The 24,259-nt window shown below is 36.2% G+C and overlaps 1 protein-coding gene across 9 annotated transcripts in view; it reads right to left on the bottom strand.

The window, feature by feature from the left end:
* CFAP20DC (CFAP20 domain containing) overlaps positions 1 to 24,259 on the bottom strand; it is a 265,772-nt gene that overhangs the window by 140,450 nt on the left and 101,063 nt on the right. For 8 of the 9 annotated variants that reach the window (XM_068558750.1, XM_068558754.1, XM_068558751.1 and 5 more), the window contains exon 6: positions 5,472 to 5,628. In XM_068558750.1, coding sequence (XP_068414851.1) covers positions 5,472 to 5,628 — 157 coding nt within the window. Of the gene's footprint in view, positions 1 to 5,471; positions 5,629 to 19,698; positions 19,752 to 24,259 lie in introns of those variants that run through there. The other variant, XM_068558756.1, reaches the window with a different exon arrangement.

The raw sequence follows: 24,259 nt of genomic DNA, 5'->3' as shown, positions 1-24,259 counted from the left end.
GCTGGTCTCCATAGTGGCTTCACTGATTTACAGTCCCACCAACAGTGTATGAGGGTTCCTTTTTCTCCACATCCCTTCCAACATTTGTTATTTCTTGTCTTTTTGATAACAGTCAGTCTTACAGATGTGAGGTGATATCTCATTGTTGTTTTGATTTGCATTTCCCTAATAATTAGTGATGCTGAACATCTTTTCATGTGTCTGTTGGCCATCTGTATGTCTTCTTTGGAAAAATGTTTATTCAGACCCTCTGCCCATTTTTTAAATTTTTTAATCAGGTTTGTTGTTGTTGTCTGTATTCTTTTTTTTTTTTTTTTTTTGGCTGTGTTGTGTCTTCATTGTGGTGTGCTGGCTTTTCCTTGTGGTGGCTTCTCTTGTTGCAGAGCATAGGCTCTAGGTGTGTGGGCTTCAGTAGCTGCAGCATGCAGGCTCAGTAGTTGCGGCACGTGGGCTCTAGGGTGTGTGGGCTCAGTAGTTGTGACTTGTGGGCTCCAGAGCACAGGCTCAGTAGTTGTGGCACACAGGCTTAGATGCTCCACAGCATGTGGGATTTTCCTGGACCAGGGATCGAATCCGTGTCCCCTGCATTGGCAGGCGGATTCTTAACCACTGCAACACCAGGGAAGTCCCTTGTCTGTATTCTTTACATATTTTGGACATTAACCACTTACTGGATATATGATTTGCAAATATCTCCTCCCATTCAGTAGGGTGCCTTTTATTTCGATGATGATTTCCTTTGCTGTGCAGAAGCTTGTTAGCTTGATGTAGTTCCATTTGTTTATTTTTGCTTTTGTTTCCCTTGCCTTTGGAGTCAGTTCCACAAAAACATCACTAAGAACAATGTCAATGAGGTTACTGTGTTTTCTTCTAGGAATTTTATGGATTCAGGTCTTACATTCAAGTCTTTAATCCATTTTGAGTTAACTTTAATGTATGGTGTAAAATAGTGGTCTAGTTACATTTTGCATGTGGCTATCCAGTTTTCCCAACACCATTCACTGAAGAGACTATCCTTTCTCCACTGTATGTTCTTTGCTTCTTTGTTGTAAATTAATTGTCCACATATGTGTGGGTTTATTTCTGGGCTCTCAATTCTGCTTCACTGATCTGTGTATCTGTTCTTATGGTAGTACCATACTGTTTTGATTACTAGAGCTTTGCAGTCGAGCTTGAAATCAGGAAGCATGATACCTCCAGCTTTGTCCTTCTTTCTCAAGATTGTTCTGGCTATTTGAAATCTTCTGTGGTCCATACAAATTTTAGAATTATTTGGTCTAGTTCTGTGAAATATGCTATTGAAATTTTGATAAGGATTGCACTGAATCTTCAGATTGCTTTGGGTAGTATGAACTTTTTAACAATATTAATTCTTCCAATCCATGAACACAGAATATCTTTTCATTTATTTGTGTCTTCTCTAATTTCTTTCATCAGTGTCTTATAGTTTTTAGTATTCAGATCTTTTACCTCCTTGGTTAAACTTATTAGTAGGTGTTTTATTCCTTTTGATGCAACTGTAAAAAGGGATTGTTTCCTTAATTTCTCTTTCTGATAGATCATTATTAGTGTATAGAAGTGCCACAAATTTCTGTATATTGATTTTGTTTCTTGTGACTTTACTAAATTCATTCCACCATTTTTTCTGGAGAAGTCTTTAGGGTTTTCTACATATCATATCATGTCTTCTGCAAATAGTGACAGTTTAACTTATTCCTTTCCAATCTGGATGCCTTTTATTTTTTTTTTCTTGCCTAACTGGTCTTGATAGGACTTCCAATACTATGTTGAATAAAAGTGGTGAGAGTGGGCACCCCTGTCTTGTTCTTAATCTTAGAGGAAAAGATTTCACTTTTCACTGTTGAGTATGATGTTAGGTGTGGGCTTGTCATACATGGTTTTTATTATGTTGAGGTAGTTCCCTCCATACCCACTTTGTTGAGAGTTTTTATCATAAATAAATGTTGAATTTTATCAAATGCTTTTTCTGTGTTTATTGAGAAGATGGCTCTTTTTGTAGTTCCTCTCTGTTTCTTTCTTCTTCTCTTTCTCTCTTCCTTTGTGTCTCAATGGTTTTCCTTAGTATTATGTTTAGATTCATTTCTCATTTTCTCTTGTGTATTTGCTATAAAGTTTTTTTGTATGTGGTTACTGTGAGGTTCACATACAGCATCTTATGTAAACTGTAGCCAGTTTTAAGTTGGTGACAGCTTAATTTTGAACACATTCCACAGCTTTATCTTTTTACTACCCCTCCCCATGTTTTGTACTTTTGATGACATCTTTTTGCATGCTTCCCTTAACTAATTATCGTAATTTTAGTTAATTTTACCATTTTGGTCTTTTAACCTTCATGGTTGCTTTGTAAGTGATTGATCCACTACCTTTATTATATATCTACCTTTTCTTAGTGAGACTTTTACTTTCATACATTTTCTTATTATTAATTAGTGCTACTTTTTATTCAGCTTAAAGAAGTCCCTTTGATATTTCTTCTAGGGCTGGCTTAGTGTTGATGAATTCTTTTAGCTTTTGTTTATCTTGGAAACTCTTACTCTCTCCTTCAATTCTGAATGATAACCTTGTTCAGAATTCTCGGTTGGACTTTTTTTCCTTTTAGCACTTTGAATATGTCAAGCCACTCTCTTCTGGTCTGTACAGTTTATGCTAAAAAATCTCCTAATAGCCTTGTGGGCTTTAGTATGTAACGAGTTGTTTTTCTCTTGCTGCTTTTAGGACTCTCTTTATCCTTAACTTTTACCATTTTAATTATAATGTGTCTTGATGTGTGTGTCTCTTTGGGTTCATCTTATTTGGAACTCTATGCTTCCTGGACCTGGATGTCTATTTCCTTCCCCATATTAGGGAAGTTTTCAGCCACTATTTCTTCAAATAATTGTTTTGGGTCTTTCTCTCTCTCTTCTCCTTCTGGGATCCCTATAATGCGAATGTTATTTCACTTGAAGTTGTTCCAAAGGTCCCTTAAGGTATCTTCACTTTTAAAATTCTCTTCTCATTTTGCTGGTCTGTCTGAGTGATTTTCATTGCTTTGTCTTAAGCTTACTGATTCATTCTGCTATCTCATCCAGTCTGCTGTTGAACCCCTCTAGTGTAATTTTCAGTTCAGTTACTAACTCTCTTTGGTACTTTCTTATACTTTCTCTCTGTTGAAGTTCTCACTGTGTTGATTCATTCTTCTTCCAAGTTTGATAAGCAACTTTATGATCATCGTTGAACTCTTTGTCAGGAGACTTCTTATCTCTGTTTCATTTATTTCTTTTTCTGAGGTTTTATCTTATTCTTTCAATTGGAACATATTCCTCTGTCTCCTTATTTTGCTTTATTCTCTGTTTGTTTCTATGTATCAGGTGAATCAGCTATCTCTCCCAGTCTTGAAGGAGTGGTCTTATTTAGGACATGTCCTGTGGGGTTCAGAAGCACAATCCTGCTTGGCCACCAGAGCCAAGCATTCAATGGCTGCCTCCCTATGTGGGCTGTGTGTGCCTTCTAGTTTTGGAGTTGTGGTGGTACACTGGTGGGTGGGGCTGGTCCCCAGACTGGCTGCAGTGCCCAGCCAAGGCACAGCCCTAAGGGTGGGGTTCCCAGCAGGGTGGGCCCACTGGCATAATAGGTTAGAGGGAGAATTCCAAAATGGTGCTTGCCAGCACTGACATTACAAACTAGCCCAAGATTGCAAAAAGCTCTACTGCCAGTGTTTCAGTCCTGGGAGAGTGTCCCAACTGGTTCCTGCCTCTCCAGCAGATGCTTCGAGATTAGTAAGTAGGACCCCTTCACCTATGATCCATGTGCTTTTCAACTGGTGTTTGTGTCCTGTGGGTCAACTGGTTTTTGGGTCTGGTGGGTCTGCATGTGAGCCCTTTAAGAGTGGGTTTCTGATCCCTGCAGTTCTATAGTTTTCCTGGACATATTCCCCATTGGTTTTCAAAGCCAGGTGTTTTGGAGTCTTGTCTCTCTTGTGTAGGACCTAGCAGTTGGGGTGCCTGATGTGGAGCTCAAATATCCTTCTCCTCAGGGAAAAGATCCATACCCTTGTGATCGCTCCCATTTGTGGATTGCTGTGGCTGGGGTGTGGTTTTTTTCCCTTGCGCAGACTTATCTCTGCCTCTCCTACCTGTCTTGATGCTGTCCTTTAACCCTTTGTTGTGGAAGACTCTATTCGTCCAGTTTTCACATCCTTTCTGAGACAATTATTCCATATGTAGTTGTAGATTTGTTGTGTCTGTGGGAGGAGCTGAGTTCAGTATCTTCCTATGCCATCATATTGAACCCTCTCCTAGGACAGCCAATTCTTTATCCCACCTGAGGTTCTATGTTATGAATCTTACTGGTAAATCTCTCTGTAAACCTAAAAGTTTCAGCTTTCTCTGCTCTTTTAAGTCAGTTGTCACTCCTCAATCTTACAGAATTTATGAACATTTTTATGTTGTTATCTCCTCTTCATTTTGGTGGATTTATACCATTTTTATTCCTATGTTATAATTTTATTGCAGCTTAAGGAAAAATCAGAGATAAAAACATGTATTTAATCTGCCAATTTTTGATTCACTTTTTTCCTTACATTTATTAAAAGTATTAATTAGGTTATGATTTACCTCATGATCTGATGTAGAATTTACCTATATTTCTATAAATTTTGAGGTTTCTTATTAGCTGGGTGCCATTTTTTTTAAAATGAAATCTTTCACTTTCCTGTATAGCCTTTAAGTGGTATATGAGTGGCCATACTTCCTGGCTTATGATCTCTCTGGGGAACTGTAAATGCATTGCTGTGTTTTATTATCAAATGAAATTTACAGTGTCCTGTTCCACAGAATGAAACACAGAAGGATTTCATAGGCACTCATCCAGATGGAGCACAAATCTAAAGTCTACATGCAAACTTCTAAGAAATCACCTTTGCCATCTTATGTGCAGTCCTGTTTCCTGGGCTTCTAGAAGAATTGATTTTGTTAAAAATAATCCCAGACGAAACTCAAAAAGAAGCATCAGTAGTCTCTCAATACTTTCAGTTGTTTAAGATTATCTTAGCAGGAGAGTTTGTGCTGCTTTATGAATTCTAGATGGCTCAGTTTCCTGCAGAGTATATTTATTAATTATCTAATGAGTAATTAATGTATTATTTCCAGTCTCTTTAGAAATAATATGAGGAATAACTCAATCATCTTTCTATTTTAACATGATCATTAGAAAATTAATATATTAATATAATTTCAGTCAAGATGAATAAGCTCTAGAGATCTGCTGTACAACACTGTACCTACAGTCAACAATAAAATATTGTATACTTTAAAATTTGTTGAAATAGATCTCATGTTAAGTGTTCTTTCCACAATTAAATAGAGTAAGATAAATTTTCAAAAACTACTACCATGTACTCTTACTGTCCAAAGGCATGTCTAATTTTTTAAAAATTGAAGAACTAAAAAATCTTAATAGCAGCTTGAACATACCATCTTTATCAGCAGTGTCTTGAGGCTTGCATTTTAAAGTGAAGATCTTCCGTAGCTTACAGTTAGCTGAGACAATAATTCCATCCAGTGACTGGAAAACTGCTCCTTTGAATATTTCACTGGTAAATGCCACCAAGTCAATGCATAGATTGCACCACTAAAATTAAAAAGGGAAAGAGGAGTAAGTACTATGTAAAATCACATATATGAAATGCAAAGTCCAGAATTGAGGCAATCGTCTGGATCAACCAGCCCCAAAGCAATTTTCCCCTTTAGGCAAATCTATCTGTTTTGGCTTCGATTTTCTTAAAAATTGTCTTGATTCTTCCAAAGAAATCATCATGATCTAAACTGTACACCGATCATCTGGCTAAAGAGTTCCCACGGTGAGACAAGGCTTTGACAACTTAGGGAAGTAACTCTAGATCAGTAGGCAGTATGCTAGTCGGAAGCTAATTGTAGGTGCATTAGACCACTTAAATCTTGAAAATCAAGGATAAGTAGCCAATTGTCCCTTCAAGAGGACTAATTTGATCACAATTAGCCACTTATATTTGTTAAAAAAAAAAGCACGGATGAAACTGAAATTAGAAGCTGGGTCTAAACTGCAGCCATTGCTGTTTATTTATAACCAATTAACCTAGTGTACAGAAATAGATTCTTCTAACGAATTTGTAATTATGCCAGGTATTTGCCAGTTTTTAAAGTACTCTTGCAGGGACTAATTTCTGCCCATTAAACAATTAGACCCCTCAATACTTCATCAAATAAATTCTCTAAATGGTCTTACTGAGTTAAAGAAAAGGAGCAAATAATCGTTTAGTAACAAATTATGACATATATAAGATGGCAGGGCAAAAGCAGAAAAAAGAATTTTTGCAGTTAAAAGAAAAGCAGTATTTAAAATTGTCTGTGCTTTGATTAAAATATTAGGCTCCTCCATTATTTGCTTAGAAGCACAGTTTATATAAGGTCTGTTTTATTAACTTATCAAAATTAAAAGATACATTAATTGATAAAGGAAATAATAATGTCATTTTAAAAGTCAAATTCCATTTAGAAGTATTGATTTTAATATGGAGGAGAAAAACAAAACAAAACAAAACAAAAAATATGGAGGAGAACCTGAGCTTGTTTCCGTAGTAGAAAAGTAAAAGAGATTGCAGTAAATTATTGATTAAATATGTAAAATTATTTTCTTTGTAGATGTCTCAACAGTAACATTTTATTCCCAGGTGATGAGAATGCTCTGGTCTTTCGGGGAAAAAGGAGTCAGGTGTAATAAAAGGTAGGAGGTAGGACTGAGTGTGATGTAACAATAAGGTTGGCTTGACCAGCGGGATGCGGCGCTCTGGGGAAGTGTGGGAAGTAATGTGGGATAGGGCAGTGAGGCCAGGTTCTGGAGGAGCTGGAAGATCAAGAAGAGAAACTTGGATCCCAGAGGGTCAAGTGTCACTGTGGTTCTTGAAGCCGAATGTGAGAAAAGTAGAGTATTGGAAGTGTGGACTAACCCTGATGCAGGAACGTCTGGTGGTCCTGGGAAGAAGGCTGAGGCAGAGTAGAGACAGACTGAGGCACAGAAGCACCAATTAGCCTCCATCAGTCATTTAAGCATGAAGTGAGGAGGGTCTGGTTTGAAGGTTAGCATAGGAAGTGAAATGTAAGGGACAAATCCAGTATGCATGCCATATGGTGAAACACCATGGCTTGGTAAAATCCAGGTTATATGGAGGTACTGGGGTTTCCAGCTATCCAACACTAATTATTAACATTATTATACTAGCATTATTATTGTTGTTACAAATTTGGGTTCCATTCCTTAAAAACTTAACATTATGCCCCAATTCCAATCTTTCAGCTGGTTTGTCCTATCAGGAATGGCATTCATCCATTCTTCCCCATAGGTGCTAAGTGCTTATCAGGTGTTAGACACGGGCTTAACAAAAGTTTTATACAAAATGTAGCCCTTTGTCACTTCTCCACTCATGCAATCATACTGTCAACTCTTAACCCTTTTTTCTCTCTGTATTTTATTTTATTAATTAATTTATTTATTTTTGGCTGTGTTGGGTCTTCATTTCTGTGCGAGAGCTTTCTCTAGTTGCGGCGAGTGGGGGCCACTCTTCATAGCGGTGCACGGGCCTCTCACTACCGCAGCCTCTTTTGTTGCGGAGCACAGGCTCCAGACGCGCAGGCTCAGTAGTTGTGGCTCACGGGCCTAATTGCTCCGTGGCACGTGGGATCTTCCCAGACCAGGGCTCGAACCCGTGTCCCCTGCATTGGCAGGCAGATTCTCAACCACTGCGCCACCAGGGAAGCCTCTCCCTGTATTTTAAAATAATACCTCTTGATTCATCAATTTTAGACATTATCTGCTGACTTCCTATTATGGTAGATAAGATTTTTAGCTCAGTTATACACCTAACTTTTCTGACTCCATCCTCCCTAGATAATTATCTCTCATTCTTTCTCTTTCTCTCTTTTCTTTAAAATTCATATTCTGTGTTTACCTTATTGTGACTATGTAAATATTGTACACAACTGAGCCAAGTGATGCTCTATGATTACCTTTCCTTTCCTTATGCAACTTCTTTAGATTTCTAGAGTTAATAACTGCTTTTTAAATTATCTCTTTTTTTTTTGAAATAAATATTTTGAGTCTTCCTACATCTAGGAAACGCTTGGAGGTGACATCTGAGTTTCGTTCTGAACAACTAATAAGGGCTTCCAGGCCCAGGGAGGTATGGGAATGTGCTGGGCATTTTTTCTCAGGACCCTCCCCCTTTATTCTCTGCTTAGATGAACCCTCCAGCTGGCTGCACCTGAAGACCCAATCAGAATCTGCCAGATCTGCTTGGGAACTGGTGTCGACCTCCTTTAAACAGAGCAAGTCCAGGAAACCAGGCCCTTACCTACTACACCCATTTTTTCTCTTTTTTTCCACAGTTTTATTGAGAAATAATTGACATCACTATATAAGTTTAAGGTGTACAGCATGATGATTTGATTTACATGTATTGTGAAATGATTACCACAATAGATTTAGTTAACATCCATCATCTCATACACATACAAAAGAAAGAAAAAAAAAAGATTTCTCCTTGTGATGAGAACTCTCAGGATCTACTCTCTTAACAACTTTCCTATATAGCTCATCAGTAGTGTTAACTATAGTCACCATGCTGTACGTTACATCCCTAGTGTTTATTTATCTTATAACTAGAAGTTTGTACCTTTTGATTACTTTCCTTCAATTCCTGCTCTGCCCTCACCCCCACCCCCCACTACATCTAGTAACTACAAATCTGATCTCTTTTTCCATGAGTCTGGTGGTTTTTGTTTTGCTTTGTTTTCATTAGAGTCCACATATAAGTGAGATCATACTGTACTTATCCTTCTCTATCTGACTTACTTCACTTAGCATAAAATGCCATCAAGGTCTATCCATGTTGTTGCAAATGGTAGGATTTTCTCACTTTTTTATGGCTGAAAAATATTCCATTGTACATATATGCCACAACTTCCTTATTCATCTATAGACGGACACTTAGGTTGTTTCCATGTCTTGGCTCTTGTAGATAATGCTACAATGAATATGGGGGTGCAGATATCTTTTTGAGTTAGTGCTTTTGTTTCCTTTGACGATGTTCCCATAAGTGGAATTGCTGGATCATTTGGTAGTTCTATTTTTAAGTTTTTGAGGAACCTCCACACTGTTTTCCATAGTGGCTATACCAATTTACAATCCCACCAACAAAGCACAAAGGTTCCCTTTCCTCTGCAATCATACACATTTGTCTCTTGTCTTTTTGATGATATCCATTCTAACAGGTATGAGTTATATCTCACTGTGGTTTTAGTTTGCAATTACTTAATGACTAGCGATGTTGAGCATTTTTTCATATACCTGTTGGCTTTTTGTATATCTTCTTTGGAAGAATGTCTATTCAGGTCCTTTGTCCATTTTAATTGGATTGTTTTGTTGCTATTGAGTTGTATGAGTTCTTTGTATATTTTTTGATATTAACTCCTTATCAGATATATGGCTTGCAAATATTTTTTCCATTTCATAGGTTGTCTTTTCACTTTGTTAATGGTTTCTTTTGCTGTGCAGAAGCTTTTTAGTTTGATGTAATCCCAGTTGTTTACTTTTGATTTTGTTGCTTGTGTTGTAGGTGTGATTTACACACTTCTTATATATCCCAGTCAAACTGCTTTTATTCCCTCTGCCTGGACTCATGCTTCACGGAAAGTACTCAACAAATAATGGTATGCATGTGTGTGTATGAATATACGAAGACATGCATATACATACATGCCTACACAAATACTTTCAACCTTTCATTATATCATCATTCGACAAACACCATAAATGTGTGAGAACTGGTAAGTTATTTAGTGAATCCATCTCTTAGAAGTACAGATGGGAGTAATTCCTGGAAAAGATGGGAATATCTTTCACAAATCTTCCTTGGTTAGAGGAAATAGAAAATTTTTTTTAGTTTAGTGGATAGAAATGTTTTTTGGGTTTAGCTGATATTTATAAAGGTTACAACTTTCATAAGCTTCCACAAATGACTCATTATTCATATAAATTCTGTGATAATTTTCTGAAGTTTTAGAAAAGGGTATGAACTCTCTACTATTAACAGGTGGGTTATCTGAATTACAGCTGATCTTTATAAAATATTTTCATTATCCTTGGGGATATCATTCACTCTTAAAATCCCTTTTTTGCATTTTTCTTGATCACTAATCACTTTATTCCTATGTGCAACTCTAGGCCATCAGGGAAGAGCTCTTGATCTAAAATATTTATAATTATGGGTCCTTAAGAAATAAGCACAGGAAAGACAGCAATCTTGATAAAGAAGAGACAGTTCTGTTTAGTTTGTTTCTTGGATTGATAAGAGAGTTTATGGTATCTAGTTCCAGCATGGAATTTTACGTGAAACAACTGACTGCCAAAGGGTGAAAGCATTATTCAAAGCATCAGTTTCTAGTTTTTACTGAAATGTTTTGGCCATATGGCTTCATTGCACTGGTGAAACACATGCACACACAGGCACACACACACACCCGCGCACACAGACACATTCAAGAGCTTGCAATAACAAGCTCTTGGTTGTCCCAGAACTCTTTTCATTTCCTGTGCCCCTATTCTCTGCCAATATCATAGGAAAGACCTGAAGATAATGGATTCATGTTGCGTGTGTGTAAAGAGCCTGAGTTGCTAACAGTACACAGCTCTAGCCAGCATTGCCTTGCTAAAAAGGAATGACAAACAAAAAATTACAATTTCATAACCTAGCAATCATAAAGTGATCTTTTCCAGAATTTTAGAACCTCATTCTGTTTTCATGCTCCTGAAATAACAAAAAACAAGGTTCTAAGACTTTTATTCTTGAGCCTTTCAAAATAATTTTTCACTTTAGCTTCAATTTCTCAAGAGAAAATCTGATTACAATGACTTTATCTATCTTTTTCACCATCATATTGTGATTATTAAGTGGTGTAAGCAGAGATTGCAATAGTAATTTCCACGTGGTCAGGGGAAGTAATTACATATTACTAGTGTATTAAAAGCAATTTCCCCAGGAAAAGCAAATCACCACAAGTCCTTACATGGAGAGAGGGGAGTTGATGACTGGAGGTCAGGGCTGCCAGGGTAGTAGCTCATGGCTGAACCAAGGAAAGGCAAATTCCTTGTAGAAGTGTCATCATTATACCTGTTCAGCAATCAATCTCTACCTCCCAGTTCCTATCCTCCAGCAAGCTATCTCTTCCTGAAACAGCTGTCCCATCTTTCTCTTGCTAATCCTCAAGTCACCCTTTCACTGTGCCTTTTGAAATCCTTACTACTGAAAAGTACCTATATTCTTTATATTCTTCTAAGGGTCCTACACACCTTAACTTAACTGAAACCTGGCTTTTCTCTGATATATTAATTCCCCTTCAAGCCTGGAGTTGAAGTTCACTTATGCAGTTCACCAGTGCTTCTACAGCCCCCTACTTTGAGGCCATGGGGCGGGGTGGCACTAGAAGAGAGTTTGGTCTTCTGACTGGGAACCCTATCTTCTTTGAAGCCTGAGGCATTGCAGAGACAGGCTCTTCCACCCTTTCAGCTTCACCTCATGCCCCAGTCACTCCTTCTACCTCCTCAGGTACACACGCACCATCCTGTACACGCATTCCTGGAAAATGCTGGGACCAGGTTCATCTTACCTTCTGACATACTGTTCAACACCCTAAAGGTCCCTTAACCTTTTCTTAAAGTTTTCCTCTCCTCTTCACTCCTTAATCCACTCACATGGCCATATCTTGAGATTTAATTTAATTACCCTGGTATACTTCAAAAATTTTGAATTATATTCTATTCCCTTATCTCTCTGTCAACTCCCTCCCGTTAACCTCTACTGACAACACCTTTTAAATATATTCCTCTGAGGGATGCAAGAGTTTGGGCCCTGGAGCCAAACTGTCTGGATTTGGATTCCAGTTCCACCACTCACTAGTTATATAATCTTTGCAGTTACTTAGTCCTCTCTGTGCCTCTCTTTCCTTATTTGTAAAATGGTGATAATAATGACACATCTCTCATAGAGTAGTTAGGATTCAGTGTTTAAATACATGTAAGCACTTCTAATAGTGCCTAGCATATGGTAAATGCTCAATGTATGTTAACCATATGATCTTTTTGACGTTCATACTGTGAAACTCATAGACTTTGAGGGTTCAGTTCAATGAGTTTTGACCGTTTCATACATCTGTGTACCATACCCTATCAAGATATAGAACATTTTGATCACCCCAGACCGATCTTTTGTGCAGCTCTCCAATCAATCTCAGCATTCATACCGTTTAAGGGCAAGTACTAACTTCTTTCACTTTAGATTAATTTTGTCTATTCTATTACTTTATATAAATGAAATCACAGTAAATGGCTTCTTAGAGTTAGGCTAAGATTTGAGGTTCATCAGTGTTGTTGCATGTACTGGCAGTTCATTCTTGTTTTGCTGAGTAGGAGCTCACTATGAATAGACCACAATTTGTTTGTTCAGTCTTCTGTTGTTGGACACTTGCATTATTTCAAGATTTCACCTATCATAAATAAAACTGTTGTGAAATTCAAATTTGTGTACACATATTTTCATTTCCTTGAATAGACACGAAGAAGTGGAACTGTTGGGTCAAAGGGTAAATATTTAACTTTATGAGAAACTTCCAAAGGTATTTCCAAAATGGTTATACCATTTTCCATTTACACTAGAAATTTATGAAATTGCTTTACATCTCAACAACATTTAGTATTTCCAGTCTCTTTTAATTTAGCCATTCTAGTGGATGAAGTAGTGGTGGTAACTGTGTTTTAAATCTGAATTTCCCTGACTGATGGTATAGAGCTCTTCTTCGTATGCTTATTTAACCAAATGTATAATCTTTAATTATTTTTGCCTTAAAAAGTTATGTCTTTTTATTATAGAGTTGTAGGATGTAGTCTGAATACAAGTCTTTTGTCAGTTATATGTATTAAGAATATTTTCTCCCAGTTTGTGGCTTGCTTATTCATTTTCTTAATAATATCTTTTTGATGAGCAGTTTTAAATTTTATTGAAGCCCATTTTGTCAATTAATTTTTTATTATGGTTAATGCTTTCTGGGTCCTAAGAAATCTCTTAAAGTAGCTCTTTAGTTTTAGTATTTACATTTAGGTATATGATTCATCTCAAATTAATTTTTGTGAATGGTATGAAGTATGGGTTGAGGTTCATTTTTCTTTCTTCTATATGAATACTCAGAAGTTCCAGTTCTCAAAAAATTGCTCTGATGCCTTGGTTGAAAATCAACTGACTATACATGTGTGGTTGTATTTCTGAACTTTTTATTGGTATCTATGCCAAGAACATAATGTCTTCATTACTGTAAGCTTAAACCAAGTTTTGAAATCATAAGGCATAAATTTTACGTTTTGAAAACTGTTTTGGCTATTCTAGGACCTTTGAATTTCTACATAAATTTCAGAAGTATCTTCTTAATTTCTGAAAAAAAAAAAAAAAGAAGCCTGTTGGGATTCTAATTGGGATTAGATTGAACCAACAGATTTACTGAGAGAGTATTGGCAGTTTAACAAATACAGTCTTCTGATCCATAAACAACATGCCCCCATTTATTTAGGTCTTCAATTTCTCTCAGCAATGTTTTATAGCTTTCACTGTAAAGGTCTAACATATATTTTCTTAAATTTATTCCTGAATATTTAATATTTTTCATGGTATTGTAAATATTTTTAAGATTTAGAATTTTCAATTGTTTACTACTACAAATTTGTATAGAAATATATAGAAACAATTGATTTAGGTATACTGCCATTGTATTCTGTGACCTTGCTAAACTCAATTACGTTACTAGGTTTTCTTTAGTTTTTCTCGGTTCTCTAGAATTTTCTTTTTTATTAAAACATCTTTATTGGAGTATAATTGCTTTACAATGTTGTGTTAATTTCTGCTGTATAACAAAGTGAATCAGCTATATGTATACATATATCTCCATATCCCCTCCCTCTTGTGCCTCCCTCACACTCTCCCTTTCCCACCCCTCTAGGTGGTCACAAAGCACCAAGCTGACATCCCTGTGTTATGCAGCTGCTTCCCACTAGCTATCTATTTTACATTTGGTAGTATATATATGTCAATGCTACTCTCTCACTTCGTCCCAGCTTACCCTTCCCCTCCCCGTGTCCTCAGCTTACCCTTCCCCTCCCTGTGCATTTTCTACGTCTGCGTCTTTATTCCTGTCCTACCCCTAGGTTCATCAGAACCATTTTTTTTTTTTAGATTCCATATATAGGTGTTAGGATACGGTATTTGTTTTTCTCGTTCTAACTTACTTCACTCTGTATGAGACTCTAGGCCCATCCACCTCACTACGAATAACTCAATCTTGTTTCTTTTTATGGCTGAGTAATATTCCATTGTATATATGTGCCACATCTTCTTTATCCATTCATCTGTTGATGGATACCTAGGTTGCTTCCATATCCTGGGTATTGTAAATGGTGCTGCAATGACATTGTGGTACATGACTCTTTTTGAATTATGGTTTTCTCAGGGTATATGCCCAGTAGTGGGATTGCTGGGTCAGATGGTAGTTCTATTTTTAGTTTTTTAAGGAACCTCCATACTGTTCTCCATAGTGGCTGTATCAATTTACATTCCCACCAACAGTGCAAAAGGGTTCCCTTTTCTCCACACCCTCTCCAGCATTTATTGTTTGTAGATTTTTTGATGATGGCCATTCTGACAGGTGTGAGGTGATACTTCATTGTGCTTTTGATTTGCATTTCTCTAATGATTAGCGATGTTGAGCATCCTTTCAAGTGTTTGTTGGCAACCGGTATGTCTTCTTTGGAGAACTGTCTATTTAGGTGTTCTGCCCACTTTTGGATTGGGTTGTTTGTTTTTTGGATATTGAGCTGCATGAGCTGCTTGTATAATTTGGAGATTAATCCTTTGTCAGTTGCATCGTTGGCAAATATTTTCTCCCATTCTGATGGTTGTCTTTTCATCGTGTTTATGGTTTCCTTTGCTGTACAAACGCTTTTAAGTTTCATGAGGTCCCATTTGTTTATTTTTATTTTCATTGCTCTAGGAGGGGGTCAAAAAGGATCTTGCTGTGATTTATGTCGAGTGTTCTACCTATGTTTTCCTCTAAGAGTTTTATACTGTCTGGCCTTACATTTAGGTCTTTAATCTATTTTGAGTTTATTTTTGTGTATGGTGTTAGGAAGTGCTCTAATTTCATTGTTTTACATGTAGCTGTCCAGTTTTCCCAGGACCAATTATTGAAGAGGCTGTCTTTGTTCCATTGTATATTCTTGCCTCCTTTATCAAAGATAAGGTGACCATATGAGCATGGGTTTATCTCTGGGCTTTCTATCCTGTTCCATTGATCTATATTTCTGTTTTTGTGCCAGTAGCATACTGTCTTGATTACTGTAGCTTTGTAGTATAGTCTGAAGTCAGGGAGCCTGATTCCTCCAGCTCCGTTTTTCTTTCTCAAGATTGCTTTGGCTATTTGGGGTCTTTTGTGTTTCCATACAAATTGTGCAATGTTTTGTTCTAGTTCTGTGAAAAATGCCATTGGTAGTTTGATAGGGATTGCACTGAATCTGTAGATTGCTTTGGGTAGTATAGTCATTTTCACAATGTTGAATCTTCCAATCCAAGAACATGGTATATCTCTCTATCTCTTTGTATCATCTTTAATTTCTTTCATCAGGGTCTTACAATTTTCTGCATACAGGTCTTTTGTCTCCTTAGGTAGGTTTATTCCTAGGTATTTTATTCTTTTTGTTGCAATGGTAAATGGGAGTGTTTCCTTAATTTCTCTTTCAGATTTTTCATCATTAGTGTATAAGAATTCAAGAGATTTCTGTGCATTAATTTTGTATCCTGCTACATTACCCAATTCATTGATTAGCTCTAGTAGTTTTCTGGTAGCATCTTTAGGATTCTCTATGTATAGTATCGTGTCATCTGCAAATAGTGACAGTTTTACTTCTTTTCTGATTTGGATTCCTTTTATTTCTTTTTATTGTCTGATTGCAGTGGCTAAAACTTCCTAAACTATGTTGAATAATAGTGGTGAGAGTGGGCAACCTTGTCTTGTTCCTGATTTTAGAGGAAATGGTTTAGTTTTTCACCATTGAGAACGATGTTGACTGTGGGTTTGTCATATATGGCCTTTATTAGGTTGAGGTAAGTGCCCTCTATGCCTACTTTCTGGAGAGTTTTTATCATAAATGGGTGTTGAATTTTGTCAAAAGCTTTTTCCGCATCTATTGAGATGAACATATGGTTTTTATCATTCAATTTGTTAATATTATGTATCACACTGATTGATTTGCATATACTGAAGAATCCTTGCATTCCTGGGATAAACCCCTCTTGATCATGGTGTATGGTCCTTTTAATGTGCTGCCGGATTCTCTTTGTTAGTATTTTGTTGAGGATTTTTGCATCTATGTTCATCCGTGATATTGGCCTGTAGTTTTCTTTTTTTGGAGGGGACATCTTTGTGTGGTTTTGGTATCAGGGTGATGGTGGCCTCGTAGAATGAGTTTGGGAGTGTTCCTCCCTCTGCTATATTTTGGAAGAGCTTGAGAAGGAAATAATGTTAGCTCTTCTCTAAATTTTGATAGAATTCACCTGTGAATCCATCTGGTCCTGGGCTTTTGTTTGTTGGAAGATTCTTAGTCACAGTTTCAATTTCAGTGCTTGTGACTGGTCTGTTTATACTTTCTACTTCTTCCTGGTTCACTCTTGGAAGGTTGTGGTTTTCTAAGAATTTGTCCATTTCTTCCATGTTGTCCATTTTATTGGCATATAGTTGCTTGTAGTAATCTCTCATGATCCTTTGTATTTCTTCAGTGTTAGTTATTTCTTCTTTTTCATTTCTGATTCTGTTGATTTGAGTCTTCTCCCTTTTTTTCTTGATGAGTTTGGCTAATGGTTTATCAATTTTGTTTATCTTGTCAAAGAACCAGCTTTTACTTTTATTGATCTTTGCTACCATTTCCTTCATTTCTTTTTCATTTATTTCCGATCTGAACTTTATGATTTCTTTCCTTCTGCTAACTTTGCGGTTTTTTTGGCTCTTCTTTCTCTCATTGCTTTAGGTGTAAGGTTAGGTTGTTTATCTGACTTTTTGTTATTTCTTGAGGTAGGACTGTATTGCTATAAACTTCCCTCTTAGAACTGCTTTTGTTACATCCCATAGGTTTTGGGTCGTTGTGTTTTCATTATCATTTGTTTCTAGGTATTTTTTGACTTCCTCTTTGATTTCTTCAGTGATCTCTTGGTTATTTAGTAGCATATTGTTTAGCTTCCATGTGTTTATATTTTTTTACAGTTTTTTCCCTGTAATTGATATCTAGTCTCGGAGCATTGTGGTCAGAAAAGATACTTAATACGATTTCAATTTTCTTAAATTTACCAAGGCTTGATTTGTGACCCAAGATATGATCTATCCTGGAGGATGTTCCATGAGCACTTGAGAAGAAAGTGTATTCTGTTGTTTTTGGATGGAATGTCCTATAAATATCAATTAAGTCCATCCTGCTTAATGTATCATTTAAAGTTTGTGTTTCCTTATTTATTTTCATTTTGGATGATCTGTCCATTGGTGAAAATGGGGTGTTAAAGTCCCCTACTATGATTGTGTTACTGTCAATTTCCCCTTTTATGGCTGTTAGCATTTGCCTTATGTATTAAAGTGCTCCTATGCTGGGTGCATAAATATTTACAATTGTTATATCTTCTTCTTGGATTGATCCCTTGATCATTATGTAGTGTCCTTCTTTGTCTCTTATAATAGTCTTTATTTTAAAGTCTATTTTGCCTGATATGAGAATTGCTACTCCAGCTTTCTTTTGATTTCCATTTGAATGGAATAGCTTCTTCCATTCCCCACTTTCAATCTATATGTGACCCTAGGTCTGAAGTGGGCCCCTTGTAGACAGCATATATATGGGTCTTGTTTTTGTATCCATTCAGCCAGTCTGTGTCTTTTATTTGGAGCATTTAGTCCATTTACAATTAAGGTAATTATCGATATGTATGTTCCTATTCCCATTTTCTTAATTGTTTTGGGTTTGTTATTGTAGGTCTTTTCCTTCTCTTGTGTTTCCTGCCTAGAGAAGTTCCTTTAGCATTTGTTGTAAAGCTGGTTTGTTGGTGCTGAATTCTCTTAACTTTTGCTTGTCTGTAAAGGTTTTAATTTCTCTGTCAAATCTGAATGAGATTCTTGCTGGGTAGAGTAATGTTGGTTGTAGGTTTTTCCCTTTCATCACTTTAAATATGTCCTGCCACTCCCTTCTGGCTTCCAGAGTTTCTGCTGAACGATCAGCTGTTAACCTTATAGGGATTCCTTTGTATGTTATTTGCTGCTTTTAATATTTTTCCTTTGCAGTTATTTTTTTGATAGTTTGATTAATATGTGTCTTGGCGTGTTTCTCCTTGGATTTATCCTGTATGGGATTCTCTGCGCTTCCTGGACTTGATTTACTATTTCCTTTCCCATGTTAGGGAAGTTTTCAACTATAATCTCTTCAAATATTTCCTCAGACCCTTTCTTTTTCACTTATTTTTCTGGGACCCCTATAATTCCAATGTTGGTGCGTTTAATGTTGTCCCAGAGGTCTCTTTTCATTCTTTTTTCTTTATTGTGTTCTGCGGCAGTTATTTCCAGTATTTTATCTTCCAGGTCACTTACCTGTTGTTCTGCCTCAGTTATTCTGCTATTGATTCCTTCTAGAGAATTTTTAATTTCATTTATTGTGGTGCTCATCATTGTTTGTTTGCTCTTTAGTTCTTCTAGGTCCTTGTTAAACGTTTCTTGTATTTTCTCCATTCTATTTCCAAGATTTTGGATCATCTCTACTATCATTATTCTGAATTCTTTTTCAGGCAGACTGCCTATTTTCTCTTCATTTGTTTGGTATGGTAGGTTTTTACCTTGCTCCTTCATCTGCTGCAAATTTCTCTGTCTTCTGATTTTGTTTAACTTACTGCGTTCGCAGTCTCCTTTCCACAGGCTGCAGGTTTGTAGTTCCCATTGTTCTTGGTGTCTTCCCCCGGTGGGTGAGGTTAGTTCACTGGCTTCTTTAGGCTTCCTGGTGGAGGGGACTGGCTCCTGTGCTCCTGTGGGTGGGGCTGGATCTTGTCTCTCTGGTGGGCAGGGCCGCGTCTGGTGGTGTGTTTTGCGGTTTCTGTGAACATATTATGATTTTAGGCAGCCTCTCTGCTAACGGGTGGGGTTTTGTTCCTCTCTTGCTAGTTGTCTGGTATGGGTCATCCAGCACTGGAGCTTGCTGGCCATTGGGTGGAGCTGGGTCTTAGTGTTGAGACAGAGATCTCTGGGAGAGCTCTTGCCGATTTACATTATGTGGTGCCGGGATGTCTCTGGTGGTCCAATGTCCTGGACTCGGCTCTCCCACCTTGGAGGCTCAAGCCTGACACCCGGCCAGAGCACGAAGACCCTTGTAAAACGAACAGTGCTCACGGTCTTTTCCGTCCACAATCCAGAGGGATTCATCCAGCCAAGTGTGCTGCTCTGTATCTTTCAGCTCACTGATTCCAATCCAGTGTTCATGCACACTGCATGCATTTGAGACACTCCAGGGAGAGTCTCTGCACGTCTGAAGTAAGGTCCCGGAGCAACACCCTACCGTGTGCAGCAGACAGCGGGCAGGACATGGCAGCAGTCCTCTCTAGAATTTTCTACAAGATGATTATGTTGTCTGCAAAGAGAGAAACTTTTATTTCTTCTTTTTCAGTCTGTATGTTTTAAAATTTCTCTTTATTATCTTATTGCACTTGCTGGGACCTCTAATGCAATGCTGAATCGAAGCACTCATTGTGGATATCTTTGCTTTGTTCCCCATCTTAGGAGGTAAGTATTGATAGTATTTCACCATTAAGTATGATTTAGTTGTAGGTTTTTTATAGAGGCCTTTTATTAGGCTCAACAAGTTTCCTTCTGTTACTAGTTTGAGGTGAGTTTTCATCTTAATGCCTAATGAATTTTCATCAAATGATTTTTCTACATACATTGAGATGACTTTATGATTTTTTCCCTTTATTCTGTTAATGTGAAAAATTACACTGACTAATTTTCAAGTGTAAGACTAACCTTGAATTCTTGGAATAAACACCACTTGGTCATGATGTTAAGGATCCATGTGTCTATGTTCTTGAGTGATATTGATTTATAGTTCTCTTTTGGGAATTAATATATTTCCTGGTTTTGGTATCAGAATTATGCTGGCCACATTTTATTAAGTGAATTGAAAAATGTTCCTTCTCCTTTATTATCTGAGAGAGAGTATTATTCTTTCCTTAAATGTTTGGTTAGATTTACCCATAAAGCCATCCGAACCTGTATTTTTTTGTGGGAATGTTTTAAATTACAAATTCATTTTCTAAAAATAGATATAAGCCTACTCAGATTTTCTATTTCTTTTAGTATCAGTTTTAGTAATGCGTCTTTAAAAGAATATTCCCACTTAATCTAAGTTGTCAAATTTATTAGTATACAATTCTTCATAATATTCCCTTATTTTCCTTTTTCCTTACATTCATTCTTTTTTTTTTTTTTTTTTTCTTTTGCCTTTAATGTAATCTGTCTAGAAAAACAGAGTCTATATTTTGTAGCTAGGGTTTTTACAACTACATAACCTTTTTTTTTGTTTGTTTGTTTTTTAGATATCAATTTTTTATTTTTTTTTATTTTTTATTTTCTTTATTTTTTTTTATTTTTTTAAACATCTTTATTGAAGTATAATTGCCTTACAATAGTGTGTTAGCTTCTGCTTTATAACAAAGTGAATCAGTTATACATATACAATATGTTCCCATTTGTCTTCCCTCTTGCATCTCCCTCCCTCCTACCCTCCCCATCCCACCCCTCTAGGTGGTCACAAAGCACCGAGCTGATCTCCCTGTGCTACTTACATTCATTCTTGATATTGACAATGTGTGTGTGTTCTTTTTTTCTTGATTAGTCTAGGTTTATCACTTACTAAATATTTTCAAAATCCAAACTTGGTTTCAGTGATTTTTCTCCATTGCCCATTTTCCATTTCATTGACTTATTCTCTTGATTATTTCTTTCTGCATACTTTAGATGCCTCTAATGCATCTCACAAATTTTAGTATGCTTTATTTTCATTACCATTTAAAATTAGTAAAAATATCAGTTAAAATATTTGCTAATATTCCCTGTTAGTTTTCTTTTACTTATAGGTTATTTAGAAGTATGTTGCTTTATTTTCAAGTACTTGGGGATTTTTCAATTATATTTTTGTTACTAATTTCCATCTAATTCCATTTAGCCACAGAATATACTTTGTATGATTTCAGTCTTTTTAACTCTGCTGAGATTAATACAGCCTAATATACCATATACCTTGGTGAATATTCAATGCATACTTGAATATAGTGTTATTCTGCAATTGTTAGATTAAACATCCTAGAAATGTCAAATAAGTCAGGTTGATTGATAGCATTTTTCCAGTTTACTGATTTTCTGTCAATTTCTGAGAGGGGAGTGCTGAAATCGTCATCTATAATTGTGTATTTATCTTTCTCTCTTTAGTTCTGTTAGTTTTTGCTTCATGCATTTTCAAGCACTGTTACTAGCTATGTACACATGTAGGATGTTATATCTTCTACATGTTTGACCCCCCTTATCATTATGAAATATGCCTCTTTACATAATATTCCTTGTCCTGCATTCTACTTTGACTGATATTAATAGAGCCATTCTAGCTTTTTTATAATTTGTGTTTGCAAGGTAAGACGTTTTCTATTAAAATTTTTTTAACCTACCTGTGTCCTTAAATTTAATGTGCACTGCTTATAAACAGAATATAGTTGTCTCACTTTTTATTCAATCTAACAATTTCTGTCTTTCTGTTGGAGTGTTTAGTCCATTTCCATTTAATGTAATTATTCTGATGTGTTTGAGTTTAAGGCTACCAATTTATTTGTTTTCAATCTGTCCCATCTGCTCTTTGTTTAGTTCTCCTCTATTTTGGATTGAATATATTTTTAGTGCCCCATTAATTTCCTCAATTTGTTGATTAGCAATTTGTTGATTAGCTATATTTGTCGATTAGTTGTTCTTTTACTTTTTTCTATGGTTGTCCTAGAGTTTGCAATATGAATCTTTAACTTCTAACAATTTAACCCTGAATAAATATTAGAATATCTTCTGGATAAGAACCTCATAAAAGTATACTACCATCTCTGTGTTATTATTGTCACATATTTTACTTCTACATTGTTATTTTTGCTTTCAACAATCAAACACTTTGAAAGAATTTATGATATGAATAAAGAACCTTTAAGATTTACTTATTAATTTACCATTACTTGTCCTCTTCATTCTCTCATTTAGATCCAAATTTCTATCTGGCACATTTTTTTCAGGCTGAATAACTTCCTTTAATATTTTTGTAGTGCAGGTTTGCTGGTAACGAATTCTCTCAACTTTTTAGTCTGAAAATGTTCTTATTTTGCTCCAGTTTTTGAAGAATATTTTCACTAGATAAAGAATTCTAAGTTGACAGGTTTAAACATTTTTTTCCCCCAGAACTATTTCATTGTCTTCCTACTTCCATTGCTTCTGATGGAAAGCTGGTGATATATTTTATCATTGTTCTCTTGTGTATAATTGATTTTTTCTCTTCTTGCTGCTTGTTAAGATTTTATCATTGATTTTTAGCAATTTAATTATGACATACCATGGTGTGATCTTTGTGGTTTCTTTGTGTTTTTGTTTTCTTTTTTTTTTTTTTTTAGTTATGATATACCATGGTGTGATTTTGGTGTGGTTTTTGTGTGTTTCTCAGCTCATAGTTTGTTGCGCTTACTGGATCTATGGGTATATTTTTCAAAATTTGAAAAATTTCAACCATGATTTCTATAAAGTTTCTCCTGCTCAATCTCTTTTTGCTCTCCTTATAGTACTACAATTACACATATATTAGACTGACAGATACTGTTTCACAGGCCATTCAGACTATGTTCATTTTTTTCCCCAGGCTTTTCCCCTCTCTCTGTGCTTCAGTTTGAAGAGTTTCTATATTCTTGACTTCAATTTTACTGATATTCCCCAGTGTTTAACTTAATGTTACGTCTATCCAGTGAAACTTTCATTTCAACATTGTATTTTTCCAAATTTCTTTTCATAGTTTCCTTTTTCCATTGGGGTTTCTTAATTTGCTCCCTCATTATGTTCAAAATTTCCTTTAAATCCTCTAATATATTTATAATAGTTATTTTAAGGCCCTTGAATTTTCATTCTGTGATTTTTCTCCTGGTTATGGATCATGTTTACCCAGTTCGCCTATCTAGTATCTGTTTTTAAAAAATTGTATGCTGGACGTTATGGCTACTATGTTTTTGGGCTTTTGGATTTTGTTGTTTTTCTTAAGAGTCCTAAACATGTTCCAGGTGGAAGTTAATTTGCAGATCATCTTGATCTTTTGATGTGAGTTTTTATATTTGTTAGGTCAGGTCTAAGGTGACCTTTTCTCCAGGACTAGATAAGCTCCATTTCTAAGTAATATTGTCTTTCTGGAGTTTCTCCTGTATGTGTTCAGTGATACCTCTTCACTCTGGCCAGAACTTGAATATCTCCTAGCCCTGTGTGTCACAGGTGCTTAGTAGGTGTTCTTTCCCCAGGGGCTGGTCTGTGATTACTTCATGGGGTCCTACTGTAAGCATGCACAAAGGTTCAAGAAGACCCTGATGCATATTTCTGAAGCTCCTCTCAGATACACTAACCTACAAATTCTGGCTACCTCAGTCTCAGTCATCCTTAACTCTGATCTCTGTCTCTATTCAGCAAGATGCCATGCTCTGTCTGGGCTCCCATCTCTGCACTGCAGTCCAGAATGGGCCTTCAGAAAGCTTGGGAATATAGGACTCATCTCATTTGTTTCTCTCTTTTAAAAGTATGTTGCCTGCTATCCAAATGGTTGAAAAGTCTTACTTCAAATATTTTTTCCAGTTTTATATTTGTTTACAGTAGGAAGGACAGTTTGATACCAGATATTCTGTCATGGTCAGAAACAGCAATCTAAGCAGTCATTTAAGCTCCTGCAGGATATTTCCCTTGTTGGTAGCACATCTACTTTGCCAATTTCCAGCCCTAGATTAATTCAGTGCCATTTTCTCCCTTTTTTTCACTGATTTAAATCCTGAAGTATCTTTTTTTTTTTT

The sequence above is a fragment of the Eschrichtius robustus genome, chromosome 12 (genome assembly GCF_028021215.1).
Source record: "Eschrichtius robustus isolate mEscRob2 chromosome 12, mEscRob2.pri, whole genome shotgun sequence".
In the NCBI taxonomy this organism is placed as follows: domain Eukaryota; kingdom Metazoa; phylum Chordata; class Mammalia; order Artiodactyla; family Eschrichtiidae; genus Eschrichtius; species Eschrichtius robustus.
This window is presented reverse-complemented; position numbering and strand designations above follow the sequence as displayed.